The 20,220-nt window shown below is 47.5% G+C and overlaps 2 protein-coding genes across 2 annotated transcripts; both read right to left on the bottom strand.

The window, feature by feature from the left end:
* Positions 1 to 250: 250 nt before the first annotated feature.
* On the bottom strand, positions 251 to 2,984 carry CDPF1 (cysteine-rich, DPF motif domain containing 1). Its single transcript, XM_006866891.1, has 3 exons — positions 2,872 to 2,984; positions 2,115 to 2,226; positions 251 to 397 (listed from the first exon to the last, which is right to left on the bottom strand). Exons 1-3 carry the CDS (start codon positions 2,982 to 2,984, stop codon positions 251 to 253), a joined length of 372 nt encoding a protein of 123 aa, XP_006866953.1.
* A 9,587-nt stretch (positions 2,985 to 12,571) lies between these two features.
* PKDREJ (polycystin (PKD) family receptor for egg jelly) lies at positions 12,572 to 19,378 on the bottom strand. The gene has a single exon (XM_006866890.1). It carries the CDS (start codon positions 19,376 to 19,378, stop codon positions 12,572 to 12,574), a length of 6,807 nt encoding a protein of 2,268 aa, XP_006866952.1.
* Positions 19,379 to 20,220: the final 842 nt, after the last annotated feature.

The following is a 20,220-nucleotide window of genomic DNA, read 5'->3' as shown; positions in this document are numbered from 1 at the left end:
AAGGGAGGAGCAAGGGGTTGGCAGGTGAGCCACAGGCCTGGAAGCCAAGCTGCAACCCCAGAGAGGGAGGACTAGCACAGCACCCATACTTTCTGTTTTCTGGGCCTAAGGGCCAGCCACACCTGGGGCTCCAGAGACCTTGCCGCCAGAAAGGCCGGACTGGTGAGAAGGCTGCCCACCACTGCAGACACAGCCCAGGAGCCGCAAGGCACTGCGGCCTCCACTCAGCAGCAGCCTGGCCCCACTGCCCTCAGGTCGGAGATCTGGGCTTGCTGCAGGGCATCTTGGCCGGCATTTTCCTCTTCTCCACGTCTCGCTGGATCTCGCGAGGAAAAGCATCAATGTTCTCCCGGACACAAGGGAGGCAGAACCTCTTGGAGTAGAACAAACTGCATTCCTGAAGAGGAAGAGGAATGAAAGGGACTGAGTACCCTAGGTCTGGAGGTAGGTTCCCCCTAAGCCTGGGGCCCCCAGGATGTGCAGATAAGTGTGTTGGGGTGGGAAGGTGAGGACAGCAGAAGCAGGGCCTAGCAGACAACCTGGAGGAGCTTCATCTTCGGAGAAGGACTGCAACGGAGGATGGGGGTGTTAGGGAGACTAGGCGGTGCGGTAATAACCAGAACTAACAAGGGGGGTGGCTCTGCTGAGGAGGGGCTGGGGCCTGTGGACACCCAGGGAGGAAGGATGCTGGCTGAGAGATGGCTCTCAGAGGGACAATGACAAGCCAGTTCACAGGAAGGCTGGCTCTGGGCTGAAACAGGACCACCTCAAGAGGATGCTGTGTGTTAAGGCTGCAGGGCACGAGGCCCCATCAAGGGGAGAAACGCCATCGAAGGGAACCATAACCCAGGGCCCTCAAGAGTCCAGAGCGACAGATTCCTGCCTCTCCCAATGACCAGGGCAGGGCCCACAGGAATGGACACGTCCAACCATGTCCGTTAATACCGGACCTGAGTTCCTACTTGACACGTGGCCCTGGCTCAGGCCCCCTTGGCACCAGGGCATGACCTGGTCAGGGATGTCACCAAAAGCTGGTCATCCCTTCAAAGGAGTAGGCACAAGCTCCTGCCCCTTCCTGCTGACTGGGAGTCTGTTCAAGGTGGATAATGGAACACCCACAGGGTGCAGGCCCTGGGCGACCTGCTTCTGGCCTCAGTACAGAAGAAAAGCAAGCACATGCCTAGTGAGACCTGTGTTTGGGAGGTGTCTTTGTTACATCACCTTAGAACGCCCTCCGCTAGCACAAGACGCCAGCCCCCGGGGAGGAGGCAGGTTTCTGAGAGCTGTGTGGGTCACGCCTGCAGCTCTGACGGTGGTACACCTCCATGCTCTTCACCGTCCCCGGGTCTCCTCCCGTCTTGCAGGCATTCCTGGCTCCTCACAGATTCCTGACCACCCATGTTTCCCCCACCAGGCCCCTGTCTGACCTTTGAGGTGGAGTCTGACTGAACCGTGACCTGTGACTCAGTTCCCCTTGTGAGTCCTGCACCCCCAGTGCAGAGCTGAGGGGCGTCTCACACCCGTCACTTGGCCCCACTGCCAAGTCCTCGGCTCCTCAGCTGTGGGCTTTAAACAACAGGCTCAGCTAACCAGGCAAATAGGGCCCCTCAGCCTCTCTGAACCCATTTCCTAAACTCTCAAGTGGTGTAGGGGCACTGGTGGCACTGTAGAAAACGCGCAGGACTGCTAACTATTTGGTCAATAGTTCAAACCCACCAGGTACTCGGGAGAAAGATGAGGCTTCCGCTCCCGTAAAGACTGACAGCCCAGAGACAGCCCACAGGGCCACTAGGAGTCGGAACCAACTGGGCGGCAGGCAGTCAGTCCCTCATGGGCCTGGGGAAGGCTGCTGAACTGTCACCTGTACCAGGGGCCCGAGCTCAGGACCTGGCCCACAACAAAGGCTCCAGGAAAGTGATGTCCACCGTCTGAAAAGCCCCCAACAACAACAAGAGTTCCACCCAATGTGGAGAGAGTGCTGCCTGTGGATGGGGGTGGGGGAGTGCATACTGGGAGTGCTGCAGAGCCGCCAACAACCGACTTCCCAGCATTCCTCAGACTATCCGAGACCTCCTGCCATGGGTGGAGGTCCCAGCCCCAGGCCCCTAACTCACCGGGCCCACGCACACCAGCCTGCTACACACACTGCACCGGGAGCCGAGGACCAGGAACTTGTTCCTGTCTGCGGTGAACGGGTCCTTCAGGACGTAGCTTTCCTCCAGGAGACTGCAGAAAAGGCAGGCAGCTATCAACACCACGGCTGGGCATGTGCTCACTGGGGTTGGGGCTGGTCCGTCAAGGCCACAGAGAAAGGCGAAGAACAGGAAGCCCAAAACGTGGGACCAAGTGCAGGGGACCACACCATGGCTCCGCAGCCTGACGGATGGTAAACATGAGCCCCAGGCCTGAGGGGGTGAGGTAAGGGCTGGTCTCCCACTGTACATCATATGAGACCAGTAGTCACAGGATGACACCCCAAGTTCCTGTGTCATTGTGTCCCCCTATAAGTTATACAGTGGTTGGCTATGTGCCCCAAAAGAAGTGCAGGACCCATCGGCACCATGTCAGGTCTGTTCAGGAGCCCTGGTCCTCAGGATTCGCTCCTGCAGGGAAGCCAGCCTCCCACTATGAGAATGCCACCATAGGAACCAGGAGGGGCAAAAATAGGGTGACAAGGATCCTTGGACTGTCAGCTGGTGGGCTGCTTCAGCATGGGCCATGGAATGAATGTTGGTCCCTGGATTGAAGGCACTGGAGATTCTGGAAGAACCTCTCCCAGAACTGTTCAGGCCACACCTTCAGGGTCCATGGCCTGAGCAGGGAAAAGCCAACAAAACAGCCTCTCACTGTAGCAGCTGGGGATGTACTCACACGACAGACCGGGTGTCAGGGGGCTTCTGCCCCACGTAGCTGTATGGAGCTGATAAAGCACAGAGCTGGCACTCAAACACGCCCAGGGGACGGCGCTCTGCCTCACACGCCATCTGCAAGATGGAGAGACAAAGCCTGCAGATTTTCTCTTTCCCTCCAGCTTGCAGCAGTTTGAACCTGTATTTAGCTTTGGGGTTTGCTCTGTTTATATTTATCCGGCTGTACTTCTTCGAGCAAAGGCTTTGCTTTACGATTTGATATCTCTTATTTTTAGGAAATTCTGAGCTATTATCACTTCAAATACTTTTGTAACACTCTCTCTCTCTCTTCTTCTGGGATTCCAACTGCAAATACAATCAAACCTGGGAAAGCCGGAATGCAATGGGACTGACTGCCTTGTCTGTCTGGGTCTCACAAGTTTTCAACCTTTGAAAAAAATGGTGCGGTCACTTTTCCATCACTCTGAGTGAAAAATGAGGGGGCTTTGAGAAGTTCGTGGGAAAATTCTATTATCTTTTCATTACATTTTCCATGAACTTTTTGAAGCCTCTTTAGATCTGAGTTTTCATTCAATAGCAGGTTTCTGCTTTACGCAGGTTCCAGCCTTTACAAGTTTTACCATCAGCTGTTAAGTGCCACTGAGTTGGTTCCAACTCACAGCAACCCTGTAAAGGGTTTCTGAGGCTCTAAATCTTCACAGAAGCAGAAAGCCTCATCCTTCTCCCACACAGAGTAGCTGGTGGAGCTCAAACCACAGACTGTGTGGTTAGTAGTTCAGTGCTTAACCTACAGAGCCACCATGCTCCCTACTGTATATTGTTGTTAAGTACCATTGAATTGGTTCCAACTCACAGCAACCCTATACATGGTTCCCAGGGAGCAACCATTTGAACCGCCAACCTTGTGCTTAGCAGTCCAGTGCTTACCCTACAGTGCCACACCAGGATTCCTCTTCTATAGTTGTTGTTAAGTGCTGTCGAGTCGGTTCCAATCCATAGCGACCCTGTATAGGGTTTCCGCAGAGTAGCTGGTGAGCTTGAACTGCCCTTTGTGGTTCAAAAGACTTTGCAGTCCAGCGCATTAACCCACAGCGCCACACCAGGACTCTCTAGTAGCTCATTTAATATTGTCTTATAGTCCTTGAATGCGTTGTTCTGCTTTTCCTCAAACTCCTTTTCTCGTTCTGTTTACCCATGTGGAATTACATAATTTCAATTGAATTAGCTTCAGGTTCACTTATTTTTTTCTCTCAGCTATGTTACATCAACTGATGTACCCTCTGAGGGCATTCTTCATCTGTGTTATGAAGTTTATTTCTCGTACTTCGATCTGATTCTCATAGTTTCCTTCTGGGTTGAAATTGCCCCACCTGTTTGTAAGTCACACACTTTTTTTCCACCTAGAGCCTTTAAAGTGTTCTGTACATTTTCAACTTTGATCATTTCAGTATCTGCTGCACATCTGTAATTCTGGTTCTATCGATTATTTTTTCCTGGGTTTCTTTTTTGGCTCCATTCTTTTGGTAAGACATTAGAAATCGAGGTAAGTAGTATTTGTGCCTGAAAATAGACCTTTTTTTCCCATTAACAACCTGTGATATGTGGATAATACAACCTTGCTTGCTGAAAGCGAAGAGCACTTAAAACACTGATGAAGATCAAAAACCAGTCTTCAATATTAGTTGCACCTTAATGTAAAGGAAAAAAACAATCCTCACCACTGCACCAATAAATTACACCAAAACACACGGAAAAAAGATTGAAGTTGTCAACAAATTCATTTTGCTCGTATCAACCATCCACACTCATGGCAGTCCATCAGTCATATGACATGTTGCATTAGATAAATCTTCTGCACAAACCTCTTTTAAGTGTTCAACAGCAAAGATGTCAGTTTGAGGACTAACATGCGCCTGACCCAAGCCATGGTATTTTCAATTGCCTCATATGCATGTGAAAGTCAGATCATGAATAAGGAAAACCATGGAAGAATTAATGCATTTGACTTACGGTGTTGGAGGAGAACATTAAAAACACCATGGACTTCCAAAAGAACAAACAAATCTGTGTTGAAAGAAGTACAGTCAAAATACTCCTTAGAAGCCAGACTGGCCAGACTTCATCTCTCGTGCCTCAGACATATCATCAGGGAAGACCAGTCCCTGGAAAAGGACAGCATGCTTGGTAGAATGGAGGGTCAACAAAAATGGCTTGTTGTTGTTAAGTACTGTGGGGTCGGTTCCAACTCACAGCGACCCCATACAGGGTTTCCAAGGCTGTCAATCTTTATGGGAATGTCAATCTTTATGGGAATCTCCCGCGGAATGGTTGGTCATTTTGAACTGCTGACCTTGACATTAGCAGGCCGATTTGTAACCACTACACTACCAGAGCTCCTTAACAAAAATGAGGAAGATCCTAAAAGAGATGGATTAGCACAATGGTAGCAGCAATAGGTTCAAGCATATCAACAATTATGAGACTGGCGCAGAACCAGGCAGTGTTTCCTTCTGTTGTGCATAAGGTCACTGTGAATCACACCAACTCCATGGCACCTAGCAACTGGCCTTTGGTGTAGACTACTGAGTCAGCCTAGCCAGGAGTTGAGGTAGGTTTGGATTGTGCAGTGGCCGTTGATTTCCTCAGGACATCACTGGCTTCAAGTTTCTCTAGCATTGTCTTGTGCCTGGGGTTAGAACTCATTCTGACAGAAGGTTTCTCTCCATGTGTCCATGTGTCCATCACTTTCAGTTTTAGGTCTTTCTTTGCCTTTGCCTCAACCAGGGTGTCTCTTGATTTCTCCAGCGGGAGATTTCAGTGGTTTCTTACTCAGTCCCTGCTTGCCCAGTCTGGTGGGTTCTCTGTTGTCTGACAAAGCTTCCGCCGTGGGTCCCTAGGTATTAGGTGAAATTTGGAAGGGTGGGGGGGTGAATTCTGCAAGTTCCTCAGCAGGCAGTGGCGTCTAGCAATTTGTTGCCAGGAATTTCCTATCCGATCCTCAAGGATAGAGGGTGTTTCTCCTTTGCTCTATCCCTAGCTGCAAAAGGTCTTCATCTCTGTTCAGTGGGTAGAGAGGGTTGGTACCCAGTTGTTGTTAAGTGCCGTTGAGTCAGTTCTGACCCAGAGCGACCCCGTATAAGGTTTCCGAGGAGCAGCTGGTGAGCTTGAACCGCCAACCTTGCAGTTCAAACGACTATGTGGTGTAAGGTTTTTGTTCCATGAGGGAGGAGCCACCAGGCAGAGGAGAAAGATTGACAGGCTGCAATGAGAGCAGCCTCCATCCTCTTGTCTGGTCTCCTGTCTGCTCCTAATCTCTCCCAACAGCATTCAGTGAAGGTCTGCGGGAGAAACCTGCAAGGGGTTACAAACTACCCTTGTGTCTGTGGCTCCAAGTTTTTAGACTCTCATACTAGGCTGTTCATTGTTGTTAGGTTCCAATTCATAATGACAGAACTATGTCCAACAGAACAAAACACTCTCTGGTACTGTACCACCCTCACAATCACGGCTACACTTGAGCCCACTGCTGCTGCCGCTGAGCCAATCCATCTCAGTGGAGGTTCTTCTCTTTGGGGTTGACTCTCCACTTTACCAAGCACGATGTCAATCTCCAGGGACTGGTCCCTCCTGAAATGTGTCCCAAGTACGAGAGACAAAGTCTCCCCATCCTGGCTTCTAAGGAGCTTTCTGACTATACTTAATACAACACAGATTTGTTTGTTCTTCTGGCAGTTCATGGTACTTTTAATATTCTTCTCCAAAACCTTAACTCAAATGTATCAATTCTACGATCTGATCTTCCCTATTCACTGTCCAACTTTCACATGCAAATAAGGTATTGAAAACATGATGGCTTTGTTCTTGTATACTTTAAAGAGGGCTTGTGCAGCAAATTTGCCTAACGCAGTATGGCGTTTCATTTCTTGACTGATGCTTCCATGAGTGCTGTTCCAAGCAAAATAAAGTCTTTGACAACTTCAATCTATTCTCCATTTTTCATGATGTTATTTATTAGTCCATTCGTGATGGTTTTTTTTTTTTTTCTTTACATTAAGGTTCAACCATTATTGAAGGCTGTGGTCTTTGATTTTCATCAGTATTTTAAGTCCTCTTCACTTTCAGCAAGCAAGGTTGTATCATCTGCATATCACAAGTTGTTTATGAGTCTTCCACCAATCCTGATGCCACATTCTTCTTCATATAACCAGCTTTTTGGATTATTTATTCAGAGTAAAGACTAAATAAATATGTTGAAAGAATATAGCCCTGGTGCATACCTTTCCTTATTTTACCCATTCAGTATCACCTTATTCTGTTCTAAGAGCTGCCTCTTGGTATACGTGCAAGTTCCTCATAAGCACAACTAAGTATTTTAGAGTACCCACTCTTTCTAATGTTATCCATAGCTTGTCATGATCCGCATAGTTAAAAGCCTTTGCATAATCAATAAAGCACAGACAAACATCTTTCTGGTATTCTCTGCTTTCAGCCAAGATCCATCTGACATCAGCAATGATATCCCACATTCCACGTCCTCATCTGAACCTCTAGTAGTTCCCTGTACTGTTGCAGCTGTTTTAGAATTATCTTTACCAAAATTTTACTTGCATATGATATTAATAAAGAGCTCTGGTAGCGTAATGGTTACGAATCGGGCTGCAAACCGCAAGGTCAGCAGTTCGAAACTACCAGCTGTTCCGCAGGAGAAAGATGAGGCGTTCCGCTCCTGTAAAGATTTACAGCCTTGGAAACCCTGTACAGTACAGGGTCGCTATGAGTCGGAACCGACTCCACAGCACACAGGAAAAAAAAAAAAAAAAGATATTAATGATACCGCCCAATGATTTCCACATTCCATTGGCTCACCTTTCTTTGGAATGGGTACAAATATTCATCTCTTCTGATCAGTTGGCCAGATTATTATCTTCCAAATTTCCAGGCACCGATAAGCGACTGCTTCCAGTGCTGCATTAGTTTGTTGAAAGATTTCAATTTGTATTCCATCAATTCCCAGAGCCCTGTTCTTTGCCAATACCTTCAGTGCACCTTGGACTTCTTCCTTCAGTATCATTGGCTCTTGTTCATGCTACCTCTTGAAATGGTGGGACACTGATCATTTCTTTTGGTTCAGTGACTGTGTATTCCTTCCATCTTCTTTTGATACTTTCTGCACCATTCAATATTTTACCCATAGAAATCTTCAATATTTCAATTTGAGGCTTGATTTTTTTCTTAAGTTCTTTCAGCTTGAGAAATACTGAGCGTGTTGCTCCCTTTTGGTGTTCTAACTCCAGATCTTTGCACATTTCAATATAATACCTGACTTTGTCTTCTCACGCTGTCGTTTCAAATTGTCTATTCTTTTACTTTTTCAATGTTTCCATTTACTTCAGCATCTCTACACTCAGGAGCATGCTTCAGAGTCTCTTCTCACATCCATTTTGGTCTTTGTCCTTCTTTCTTGTTTTCTTAATGATCTTCTGCTTTCTTCCTGTATGATGTTCTTGATGTCATCCCACAATACTGGTCTTCAGTCTTTAGTGTTCAATGCATCAAATCTGTTGTTGAGATGATCTCTAAATTCAAGTAGGATACGTTCAAAGTCATATTGTGGTTGTCATGGGTTTGTTTGTTTTTTTTTTTCATTTTCTTCAGCTTCAATCTGAACTTTTATATTAGCAATTGATGATTTGTTCCACAGTCTGTCCTTGGCCTTGTTTTGTCTGATGATATGGAGCTTTCCTTCTATCTCTTTCCACAGATGGAGTCAATCTGATTTCTGTGTATTCCATCTGGTGAGGTCCATGTGTATAGTCATCTTTTATGTTGTTTAAAAAAGGTATTTGGGGACCATCAAGGGAATAAAGCAGAGTGTGGGACCCTACCCAGAGAAAGTGATGCCAGAGATGGAGGCAGAGACGATGACGGAGAGAGATAGAGTGGCTGGGGACTCTAGACAGAGAGGGAGAGGGGCTGTGTGCTGATGACCAAGGGGAAGGCTTGCTTGTTGGATGATGCATGAAGGGGACTGTAACCATGGCAATGAAATGATATATGATAGGATGAATGTAAAGCTAATGTTCTCCCATGTAAATTATCACATAATTCACAATAAAACATTTTTTTTAAAAAGGTATTTGCAATGAAAAAGTCATTGGTCTTGCAAAATTCTATCATGCGATATCCACCATCATTTCATCACCAAGGCCATATTTTCAAAGTACTCGTCCTTCCTCTTTGTTTCCAATCTTTGCATTCCAATCACCAGTAATGATCAATACAATTTGATTGCATGTTTGATCAATTTCAGTCTGAATAAATTGGTAGAATTCAATTGCATCATCATTGGCTTTAGTATTTGGTATGTAAATTTGAATAATAGTGGTATTCATTGGTCTTCCTTGTAGGTGTAAGGATGTTATCCTATCACAGACATCATTATACTTCAAGATAGATTTTGAAGTTATCTTTTTGAAGAATTTTGTTATCTCTGGCATTCTAATCCAGACTCAAAATGGCATATAGCAGCCTATTTCAACTGACTAATGCCTAGATGGACTCCTGGTATGGTGCTGTAGGATCCACACTGGACTGATTGTGAACTACAAGGTTGGCAGTTCAAACTCACTAGGTGCTCCTTGGAATGCCTATACATAGGGTCGCTGAGTCAGAACCAACTCAATTTAACAGCACTTAACAACACCTAGGATATCAATCTGTATGTGCTCCCTTTCATTTTTGACTTCTACTTTTCCTAAATTCAAAGTTCATACATTTCATGTTTCAGTGATTAATGTATGTTTACAGCTATTTCTCCTCATCTTCCGGTACTATCATCTATCAATTTCTGGTACTAGCCATAATGTTCCAATATTCAGTATTCTGGTGCTGACAGTGTTCCGCTGCTATGCATAAGGTTTTCGGGGCTAAACATACAGAAGTAGTCCACCTCTCCTTCTTCCTAGTCTGTCTTAGTCTGGAAGCTCAGCTGAAAGTCCACCATAGGCGACCCTGTTGGTATTTAAAGTACCGGTGGCATAGCTTTCAGAATCACAGCCACACGCAAGCCACCCCAGTACAACAAAGGTACAGACAAGTTATATAGCATTTCCTTAAAAAACTGTACCTGGATGATTATCTGCTTGTACAGAGCTCTCTTCCATGGTATCTTGGAGGCACCTGTCTTTTCTTAGATGTCTACCTTACTGTTAAAGATGGTCCCATAGTACATTGGCTAAGCGCTTGGCTGCCTAAGAAATGCCCCATAAGGCACTTCTACTCTGTCCTAGAAAATCCCTAGGAACTGGAGTCCATTCATTAACAAGAGGCTTGGCTTGTGGCTTGTCCTGTAACCTCAGCTCTCTCTCTAATGAGTTCAGGAAGTTACGATTTTTCACACAGCCCACCTTTACCTTTGCCTGTGCATTAGGACAAACTCACACACGAACCTTGGAAGCACAGATGAGGCCGTCATACCATCCTACTTGCGCTAACAAACCAAACCAAACCTCCGCACTGCCAGAGCCGATTCTGACACGAGTGGAGCTGCCCATCTGCCTATGCAGACGATGCTGGGGGGTTCAAACGATCCATCGTGGGGTTAGCAGCGGGTGCTTTAACCACGGCGCCACCAAGGCTCCTCTTACTGAGGCTAGAGAGGAAATTCTCTTTTATTGTGGACGTGTGAAAGCTAATTCCGCGCCACACCCGTACAATGGCGCTACACAGGTTCTCCCCAAGGCTGCTGGGCGGGCGTTTTCCCCTTCCCAATCGTGCACACGGGTCCGCAAGCTCCACAGAGCCCGCCATCGGCGACGCGATGGCATGTTCGCGACCCCTTCCCTCCCACACTCCCGCAAGCTGCCGCTCGAACACTGAGCCTCAACCGATACGTTCTGGGTTCCACGACGCCTATTACTGCGCTGAGGCCCGAACCGCGGAACCGCTGAGGACGCCCAGCACCGCCGTCAAACGCACTCACCTCAGAGCGCCGCTCCGCTCTCCTGAAGGCTGAGTCCCAAGCGCACGCGCAGCGCGGTGAGGGGCGGGTCTTCATCGCAGGCTCAGAACGCACGCGTGAAACAGAGCAGGGCGGAATTCGCCTCCTAAGGACCACCCCTCTGGCGCACGCGTTGGGAGGGAAGGGTGTGTCGTCGCAGCTCGGCGCACGCCTGAGCGGCATGGGGCGGGGCTTCGTAGCCGGCTCCGCCCCCCCTGCGGTTTTCCCGCCTTGGCTCAGCGCGGTGTCTGCCGGGAAAGTGGAGCGCAAATCGAAGGGAGAAAGGGACGAGCTTAAAGAAAGGTGTCGCCCGACGTGCTCGTGCGCAAATACGCGGACTTGGCCTCCAGCTGTGGCAGCGCCGAGCCTCACTTCCTTCCGCACCGGCTTCCTCAGAGTGGAGGGTACAGGCGCCCCGGCGCCACCTCTCCCGACTTTGCAGACATCGGGTCTCGCCTACTTTGGCTTCCCTTCATGACAACTCGCTAATGCTGGCTTAGCGGGGAGGGCCCTGCCTCCATCAGGACAACGGTCGCTGTTTCCTCAGCCTGAGCTTCGGGGGTAAAGAGTCCGAGTTAAGGCAACCGCTCCAGTCCGAACGTCCACGGCCAGGACGGGCCAGCATTACCCGTGACCCCTAACCCAGGACCTGGGAACCCCTGAGCCAGCTGGTTTGCTGCCCTAGGCTCTCGGGCATCCATGTGCCAACACGGTGCCACGCAGGATTGTGCGAGGCAAGCACTGAACAGGGAACATCTGCTGAGGAGCAGCCAGCCACCTGATGTGGCTGTCCCCTTACTCTGACCCTGTGTAGATGGGCGGCACGCAGGAATCACTGCAAGTTTCAGAAGAAACCTCACATTTAATGCGGATAAGCTTAACATCCAGTGGACATCAAAGAGCACACTTCTGGGTGATAATATGGAAACTGACAATAAACAATGTTTTCATTATCATTCCTAAATAATTGTCATAAATAACCAAGTCCCAAATATTAAATGGATGTAACATGTATTATATTTCATTGTGAACCCACACACAGACGTCTTTGTTGTTTGACAAAAGCCATGTCTCTCAGTAAAAAGACAAATGTTAAGTTTACATCTTTAACTTGTAGTAAATGGAGGGGATGCTTCAGACTTTGGACTGAAAGCTCCCATTGCTCATTACCATGAAAGAGGATAAATACATTAAGATCCCTCCAGTCCTGGGCCAGCTGGAAGGAGAGGGATGAGGAGGATGCTCAGCAGCCTTGGTCTGTAACCAGACCTTCAAGCAAGGCTGAGGAGTCAAGGACTCCATTGTGAATTGCTAGGGATATGGCTCCGAGCCTTGGCTGAGCCCAGAAGCAACAGGACAATGTTGTGCTAAAGGTGCGGCCTCTTCAACTCCCTCCCTCAATTCTGGTTTTCAAAAGTAGCAGCTCTAATTGTCTCTACAAGAAGTTACACAACTTCCTGATAGAGAATTCAATCCTGAAATCACACACTGTAATCTTCTCCCCAGCCACGACATTTTATTTCAACATAGACCTTTCATATTCCTGAGAACAGATGCCAAGAAGGGGGATAAGCTGAAATGTAGGAGGTGTGTATTATGAAGGAGATGGGTAGAAAGTGCAACATGGCCACTAAACGTGTCTGAACCCTACAAACAGAATTGGAGGAGAAATCTTCCTTGTGGCTCTTGAAACTGTCATTTATCAAACAACAAGATAAATCATTTTTTTCCCATTAATGTTTCTGGTCTTCAGCCCCAGATACCGGCGGTTGTTTTTCTCTGGTTGTCCATATAGCATGTCAATAACAAACTCAGGTTCATTTTTGGTCCTGGAGCGGAAGGTCAGAAGACGAAACACTGCTCTTAGCTGACGACACAAATAAGTCATTGCTTCTGCTTCATCTGATGGCTCCTCATACACAGGCTGCTTCATCTCCTCATAGGCAGACAGAATCACTGCCTGAAACAAATTGATCAAGATGCAGATCATGATCAGCATAAAAGATGAGAGGAATAAGATCCCAAGAACCCTGTTACTAGAAAATTCAGTGTTCTGAAAAGCTGAGACGCAGTAAGAGAATACTGTCTGTGTGGCATGAATCAAGTTACTGTAGTTCCATTCATGCTGGCCGAATACCAGGTAGCCAAAAGCCATGTATACAAAGAAATAAACAGACACCACAAAGGCCATGTGGCAGATGCCAGGAAGAGCGATTTGAATGGCCCTCTGAGCCAGTCGCACATCATAGAAGAATCTGGAATACCTGAGGGTTTTCAAGATGGTCAGAAATAGCAGGAAACTCAAAATGATCTTCATAAGATGATCTACTTGAGAAATGGCATGAAATGGAATGAAATTCCTAGGATTCGATAAGTAAAACTGAATGATGTCTGTGGTCAAGAGGTGTTTCTGGAAAAAAAGGACAATCAGAACAGTAAATATGCATTTTAAAGCAAAGTTGAGTAAATTATACACACTTTTCACGTAGGAGGCTTTTTCTTGCATAATGATATAACCTTCATCAACGATATAGGCTAAGAAAAAAATGAGAATGGCCAGGTACACGTAGACTTCGGCTGAAGTATTCCTGTTGAAGTCAAAAAGTGAGAACGAGTGCACCAATGTACTTGAGTTAACAACTCCTAACTGAGAAACTTCAAATATGACGGCAATGCTACAGAACAGATTCACGTCCGAATTAAAAGTCGTAAGGTCCACAATCACAGCCCACGTCTTCTCATCAAGCCAATTATTTCTTTGGAGCTCCCTGAGCCTCAATGTAGAATTAAACTGCTGCTGGTCTGGAAAAAAATAGAATATGTACCCTCCTGATCCGTACGTATGTAACAGCCCATAGGAATAGTAAGACCATTTCTTTTCTTGCGGCTTATAAATAAACCCATTGCGGTTGTTGTTAATAGCCTGTTTATCAACATCATTCCAAAAGCTAGAGTAGTTTTTTGTGTCTTCTGGGTCAATGCCATACTTGGGATGACAATGAATGTCCCTCTTGACGCTATGAAGGATGAGATTTTTGTCAGGCAGACACTTTTTTTCACTAGGTTTTGCTCGTACTTGCCGCATCAGTGGAAGGCCAAGGATTTTAGATGAGCTGTCGAAAAGAAACGTTGGATTCAGGTCGTTGTGAAGCAAAGGCAACAGCACCTTGTGTAGCCATCTATAAATATGTTCCAGCTTAGTGACCGTGGCAAGGTCCACCGAGAAATAATCCCGAATAAACTGGTTATAGTAAAAGTTGTCCGTGTGATGCATGACCGCGATGAGGACCAAGAGAAGGGCTAGGAAGATAAAGTGTGTTAGAAGGTAACTAAGGAAGAGGAGCGCTCGTTTTTTGATTCTCTTCTTCCTTTTGAATATTCTTATTTCATCCTCTGTGAGGGGCTGGTACATCCTGGTGCCCCGGATGTGATTGATACGGAGATGCAGCTTGTGCCTTTCAGCTGGACTCTTCCTCAGCCCATGAAGCTTGATCTCTGTGTAACGATACTTAATTGTCCATGGAAGGTTTTTACAATACTTCGACTTATTTGTTCTGAAACCTGACAGAAGTAAAATTCTAGATGTCTGCACCAGAAAAATGGACTGAAAGAATGAACAAAAAGATGTGAAGAGCCATTTTATTGACCGATTATAGCCATAAGTCAGCCCATAAAATACGATAAAGAATGATGATATGCTACTAATGGCAAAAACCAAGAACCATGCTATATAAACACACCAAGCAGGCAGAAGAAATCTGGCCTTCGGCTGAGGTTTCTGTTTGGAAGGGGTTTCTTCTGAAAGAACATCTTGATGGTCTTTTATGTTGTCATTGTTGTTGTCATTGGCGTTTCTGGTATCGGTCCATGGATCCTTAGTCTCTGCTTTCTCAGGCTGCTGGCTTTTGAAGGTTGTCTGTCCAGAAGCCTTAGGAAGTTCAGGATTGTCTCTCGATGTATGCTTTTCAGTCTTCCTGGTCTGCGTCTTAGTGGTTTCATAAGCATACCACTTTTCCAAACGTTCGTCCCAGAATCCACTCTCTTCTGTCATCAGAGGATGATGTTTTCGAGGAGATACCTCATCTAGAGTCATCTGAGTAGGTTTCTTTTGGGAATAGGTGAACAAAACCATTAATAATAATTGCACAGGGACTGTAATTAAGGCACTTTCAACTCCTATCATCATTAACCTGATGTAGTATAACCCTTTGGACTCAATGTCTTCTTTTCTATTGGCATTAAAGAACATAATATTACAAAGAAGACTGCTTAACAACACTGTTAAACAACAGGACAGTCTCTGTAGCCTGTTGACTGGTTTAGCAATGACACCAGCAAAAATGGAGAACCACATGTGACTTTTCCCTAGCTCATAAGCTGAATTTATTAAGAAAAAGTCCTTTCGGTTTAGAGGCTCATCTGGGTGGATAACACGAAATGTCCTATCCAAAGAGGTGTCAATAGAAAGCCATTTCCGGCACATGAACAGCCAAACGCATCTGGTGAACAGATTTTCCACTTTGATGCGACTTAGATACCAACTTGGTTTCTTCCCCTCATTGTTGTGCCACACACGAACAGAGAGGATGTCCCCCAAGTCACTTTTCGTCGTTAGGAGGAAAGTATTGACGCTTCCTCGGTAGAGAATTGTGTAATATGGGTGACTTAAACAATGCACGTCACTGGTACCCTCTGTGCCCATAAGCTGGACAAAGACATCAGCCCTGGTTTCAGACCCCCAACGACTTCCTGTAAAAATAGTGACCAAGTAGCACATGTTATCATAAGGATCATTATCGGGTACAACTACCACACGATGCCTCTGAAACTGGTCTGTTTCATCCCTGTGCAAGGCCCAGAAAGCAAGGACTATGTAGATGAGCAGGATGAAAAGTACGGTGAAGAGAGTCACAGGGTTTTGGTTGATTTTCTTGATGACTTCGAGTTGCAGATCTACAGCATTAGGGATCACGATTACCTTGCCTGTCACATAGCGTGCATGCAGCTGAATGCCGGTCAGATTTAAAACGGAGTTCACCTGCCGCCTGGCCCTTACTTGGTTCTTGCAGACACAGTGCACTTTGCGCCAGCTGGTCTTCTCACCTAGAATACAATGATCGTCTCTCCAATCACTCTGAATCCCCTCCATGTCCAAACACTGAACACTGAAAAGCGAAATCCTCACTAGCTTGCTATTGGGCGACAAAACAAAACGAGGAGCCTGCAGGACCACAGATACGGCAAACTTGGAAGACTGTCTGCGCTGACCTATCACCTGCAGCAGAGACTGCGGAAGGCAAACCACACGGGCCTCCTTCACAGAACAGGCAGGGTCAAAGAGGCCACTCTGGTTGGCAGTAGGAGGCATGTCATGGGGCACCAGGAAAGAGGCCACCAGAGCAGTGGGAGTGACGTGACCGCCCGCATACACCAGCACCTTGAATAGCACCGTCACGTTGGTCACAATGTGGACAAAGAGCTCCTTGACTACTCTGCTGTCCACTTCAAAGCGAAATGCCCCTGTAGTCTTTCTCAAGGGCTCATCAACCTCATCAGGTTCACCGTTGGGTCCCACTGTGAGATTAAAAGTGGTAGAGGTCAAGTTTTTCCGGATGAGGTACACTTCCACGACGTCAGGTGTGATCTCAACCACGTCACCATTAGCCTTGGCCCCTGTCATTCTAAATCCAACCACCTCTACTGAGATGTTTCTCCCATAATTTAACCAAGGGAACGGGTCATCTGCAAACTCACAAAACACTGTAGAAATCGGAGCATTTGGAGGCAAATCAGGAACACTGCTCACACTCAGTGTGGGATAAAAACAATTTCGGCAGTGTTGTTCACTTGTGAAGACCTTGGTAACATCCCACTTCTCCATTTTCTCGAGGTGTATGTTCAGGTTTGAAATGCTCAGGACGGTGGTTTCACTCCCTGGCACTTTGCTAGCCAATATTGTATCTGCTAGAGATTCTATTACATAGAAAGGATCTTGCACAACTTCGTGAGGAGCAATGTATTGAAGGCTATTAGACAACATAGTAAATATCCCAGTACTCACAATCTCTATTTGTTCAGAACGGAAGTGTTTCTCTTTTTGCCGATATGTCTGCAGTGCTTGGTTTGCTTGCCATAGCCTGATGGTGGCAAGTTTCTGAGCAATTGGGCTGAATTCGGAGCCTTTCTGAGCTAATTTTGTAATAATCATGACTACTTGGTTAATTTCTACCAAAGTGGTTATAGGAAGAAGGAAGGTCTGATTGACAAGATGTTTTCGGATATTGATCATGTCGTCTAAGAGAGTTAACTCAGTTTTCATGCTATTCAAAACAGAAGCCACTGTATATAGTAAGTAACCTGCAGACAGAAAATCCTGCTTTTGAAGCAAAGACGATAGCAATGAACTTGATCCCATGGTAGCATTGAGTAACTGATGCAGAATAGTCCTCGGCTGGTTCTCATCAGTAGGAGCCTGCACTGTGGCATACAAAGTCACCTGAGAAAAAGCTCCGAGAGAATCATAAACTTGAACGTACAGTTTCACGGCATAATGATTAGCCATCACGCCAACTGGGAGAAAGGAAGGGGGTGCTCTAGTCTGTGTCCCCAAGTACAGGATGGCCCCTAAGGTATTCTCTTTTAAAGAACTTATTTCACCAATACCGTACAAATCAGAAACTATTATTTTATACGTAAGAGGAATATCCTTGTCCTTAAAAGAACTACACCCAACCACAAATTTAGTAACAAATGCAATTCCTTTTGCTGGATTAATTTCACATTCTCCTACTTGAGGGGCATGATTAATAACAAAGTCATGCTTAAAGACTGAGATCACGCCACCCCATGTTGCTAGGTATAGCGAAATCCAATACTGCTTTTCCAGAAACCGCCTAAAAGCAAAAGCCTTGATAGACAAGTAAGTACCATGTCTCCCTGTTACGGTTTGCCCCCTCCAATCAAATGGCATCTCTTGAGCTGTAGGGGACAAAATTGACCATCTAGAGAAGATACGGCTTAGGCCACAATTTGTGCAATTTAAAAACAAAGAAAATCGATCTGATATAATTAAAATTCGATCACAATTTTCAATACACGAAATTCTTGCTATAGGTGTTGGTCCTTGGAACACATGAACCCTTTTATCAGAAAATGCTGATCTGGCATTTTTCTGTATCACCATTCTGAAAAAATATACACGGTTACCTTGAAGTGTTTCTGGTGAAACTGTTAGTATTGGGCCAGAGGCCCATGTCCAATGCAGGTCAGTCTGCTCAGGGTGACAAATATCACTACTTAAAACTGTGATTTCATTTCCTCTGTAGTTTTTGCGATCTGTGGTACAGTACCAAAAAAAACTGAGTCCTTCCAAAGGGCTATCTGCATCTGGATCTGAGGACATTCTGCCATCCAGAACCAGGCCATCTGTGAAATTTATTGTTATGCGGGAATCCCCAAGAATTACTGCCTTCAAGGGACTTCTGTTAACCGCCACATAAATGTAATCTGAATCGTTCACCAAAGGCATAGCTGGATCCGATGTGGTTATGGCCACTACGAAATTAACCACATACATCCCCCAAGTTAAAGTAGACTTGGGGATATGTAGAGATGATGAATTTATCCTCGTCTGGAGTTGTGGTATATCCAAAGGTGTAGTCCAATCCGGCACGTCCAACGCAGAACGCACTGGGAAAATTTGCCAAAATTGAATAATGGAAAGGGCGCCTGGGCAATCGATCTCCGCGGTGGCCTCAATGTCAGCCTCTGTCTTCCAGGTCAACCGCATTGGGGAAGATGGGTGGTCCCGATGGATCTTTACCTGCTTGATCAGACAGGGTTTCATCTGACAGGACACGGAAGACTGGATGGCTTTGGGGGTGTTCGAGTTGACAGCCTCTAGAATCACGGGCGTGGGGCCGTCCGTGGGGCACGTGGTTTCGGCCACGAAGCCTGCGTGGAGTCCGGGGCTGGCGGGCCGCACGGAGCGAGCGGAGAAGTGGGGACGCCGGGTCTCTCCCGGCCCGAGTAGCTGCAGGTGGAAAGACCATCGTGGGTGGCGAAGAGGGCGTCGCAGCGGCGCGAACCAGGCCAGGGAGAGCCGGCCACCCGGCGCAGCCAGCCGCAGGTCCAGGTCGGTAGGCGCTGCGGGCCCGCCGCGGGCGCGGAGCAGGGCGCGCAGGCCGAGGCAGTACCAGCGCGGCGCAGCCGCGGTGCCCCCGGCCGTCGTGAAGCAGAAGCTGTGGCCGCCGCTAAGGGCCACGCCGCCGGCTGGGGCCGCACGGGGCCGCAGGCGGAGACGGGCCCGGCCGCCGCGCATCCCTAAGCCGAGGGCGGTCCCGACTCGGCGCGGCTCCGCGGCCTCGATGGTCACGGGGACGCCGGGCGGGGCCCCCGACGGCGAGGCGGGCGCCCCGGGGCCGAGGTCCTGGACCCCGCGAGGAGCAGAGGGCGGCGGGAGGCGACCCAGGCCCAGGCCCAGGAGGAGCAGCGCGGGCCCCGGCCGCATGGCGCCACCCAGGGGACTGGGAGGCGCCCGGAGGCCGCGGAGCAGCTCAACCGCCGCGGGGGCGCGGGATGGAGAGGGAGTCGCGGGGACAGCGGATAGCGGAGGTCAGGGCCCCGGGGGTCGTTCAGGCGACAAGGTCGCGGGGTGAGCGGGAGTCGCGGGAACAGAGGGTTCACGGAGCAACCCGGACAAGGTTGGTCAGGGGTAGAGTGGGGGTCATGGGGTCAGCAGGGGTGGGAATCTGTGAGGACAGTGAAGATGGGGTGTCAGGCAGAAACAAGGCTACTCTCCCTCTTCCAGCTCCCACGAGTGGGAAGAACTCACTTAGGTACCTGACCCACTGTAGGAATCCCACTCCCTCCGGAGCCCTGCCTTTGGGCTTCTTACTTTGGGTTTGCTATTGTTGTTGTTTTTGCTAAGTGCCTTTGAGTCGGTTCCGACCCATAGTGACCCTGCATAGGGTTTCCCAGGAGTGACTGGTGAGCTTGAATCACCGCCCTTGTGGTTCAAACCGACTTTGCAATTCAGCGCTTTAACCCACAATGCCATGGGTTTACTTTCCTCTTTTTCTTTCTTCTAGTTTTTTTTAAGGTGAAAGCTTAGGTTTTTTATTTTAGATCTTTCTTCTTTTCTAATGTTGCTACGTGCCATAGAGTTGTTTCCAGCTGTAGGTGAGCCAGGGGGTGACGGGGGTCCAGAAATCAGGATTAAACATGATGGAGTTAGGTATTGACTGAAATCTTGTAACCAAAACCTTGAAGCCTATTCCCCTCCTTGCTTGGGCAATAGTAAAGATGAGTAAGACACACCCAGGGCACATAACTGAGTACCCACCTCCTGGG

Source organism: Chrysochloris asiatica, unplaced genomic scaffold, assembly GCF_000296735.1.
Source record: "Chrysochloris asiatica unplaced genomic scaffold, ChrAsi1.0 scaffold00097, whole genome shotgun sequence".
NCBI lineage: Eukaryota > Metazoa > Chordata > Mammalia > Afrosoricida > Chrysochloridae > Chrysochloris > Chrysochloris asiatica.
This window is presented reverse-complemented; position numbering and strand designations above follow the sequence as displayed.

Bases quoted from the DNA above. Each gene is read 5' to 3' on its own strand.
- CDPF1 (XM_006866891.1), bottom strand. From the start codon at position 2,984: ATGGCGTGTGAGGCAGAGCGCCGTCCCCTGGGCGTGTTTGAGTGCCAG. The intron at 2,227-2,871 runs GTGAGTACATCC...CCTTTTCTGCAG, and splicing joins CCTGACACCCGGTCTGTCGT to TCTCCTGGAGGAAAGCTACG. The intron at 398-2,114 runs GTGAGTTAGGGG...CTTCCTCTTCAG, and splicing joins GGCTGGTGTGCGTGGGCCCG to GAATGCAGTTTGTTCTACTC.
- PKDREJ (XM_006866890.1), bottom strand. From the start codon at position 19,378: ATGCGGCCGGGGCCCGCGCTGCTCCTCCTGGGCCTGGGCCTGGGTCGC.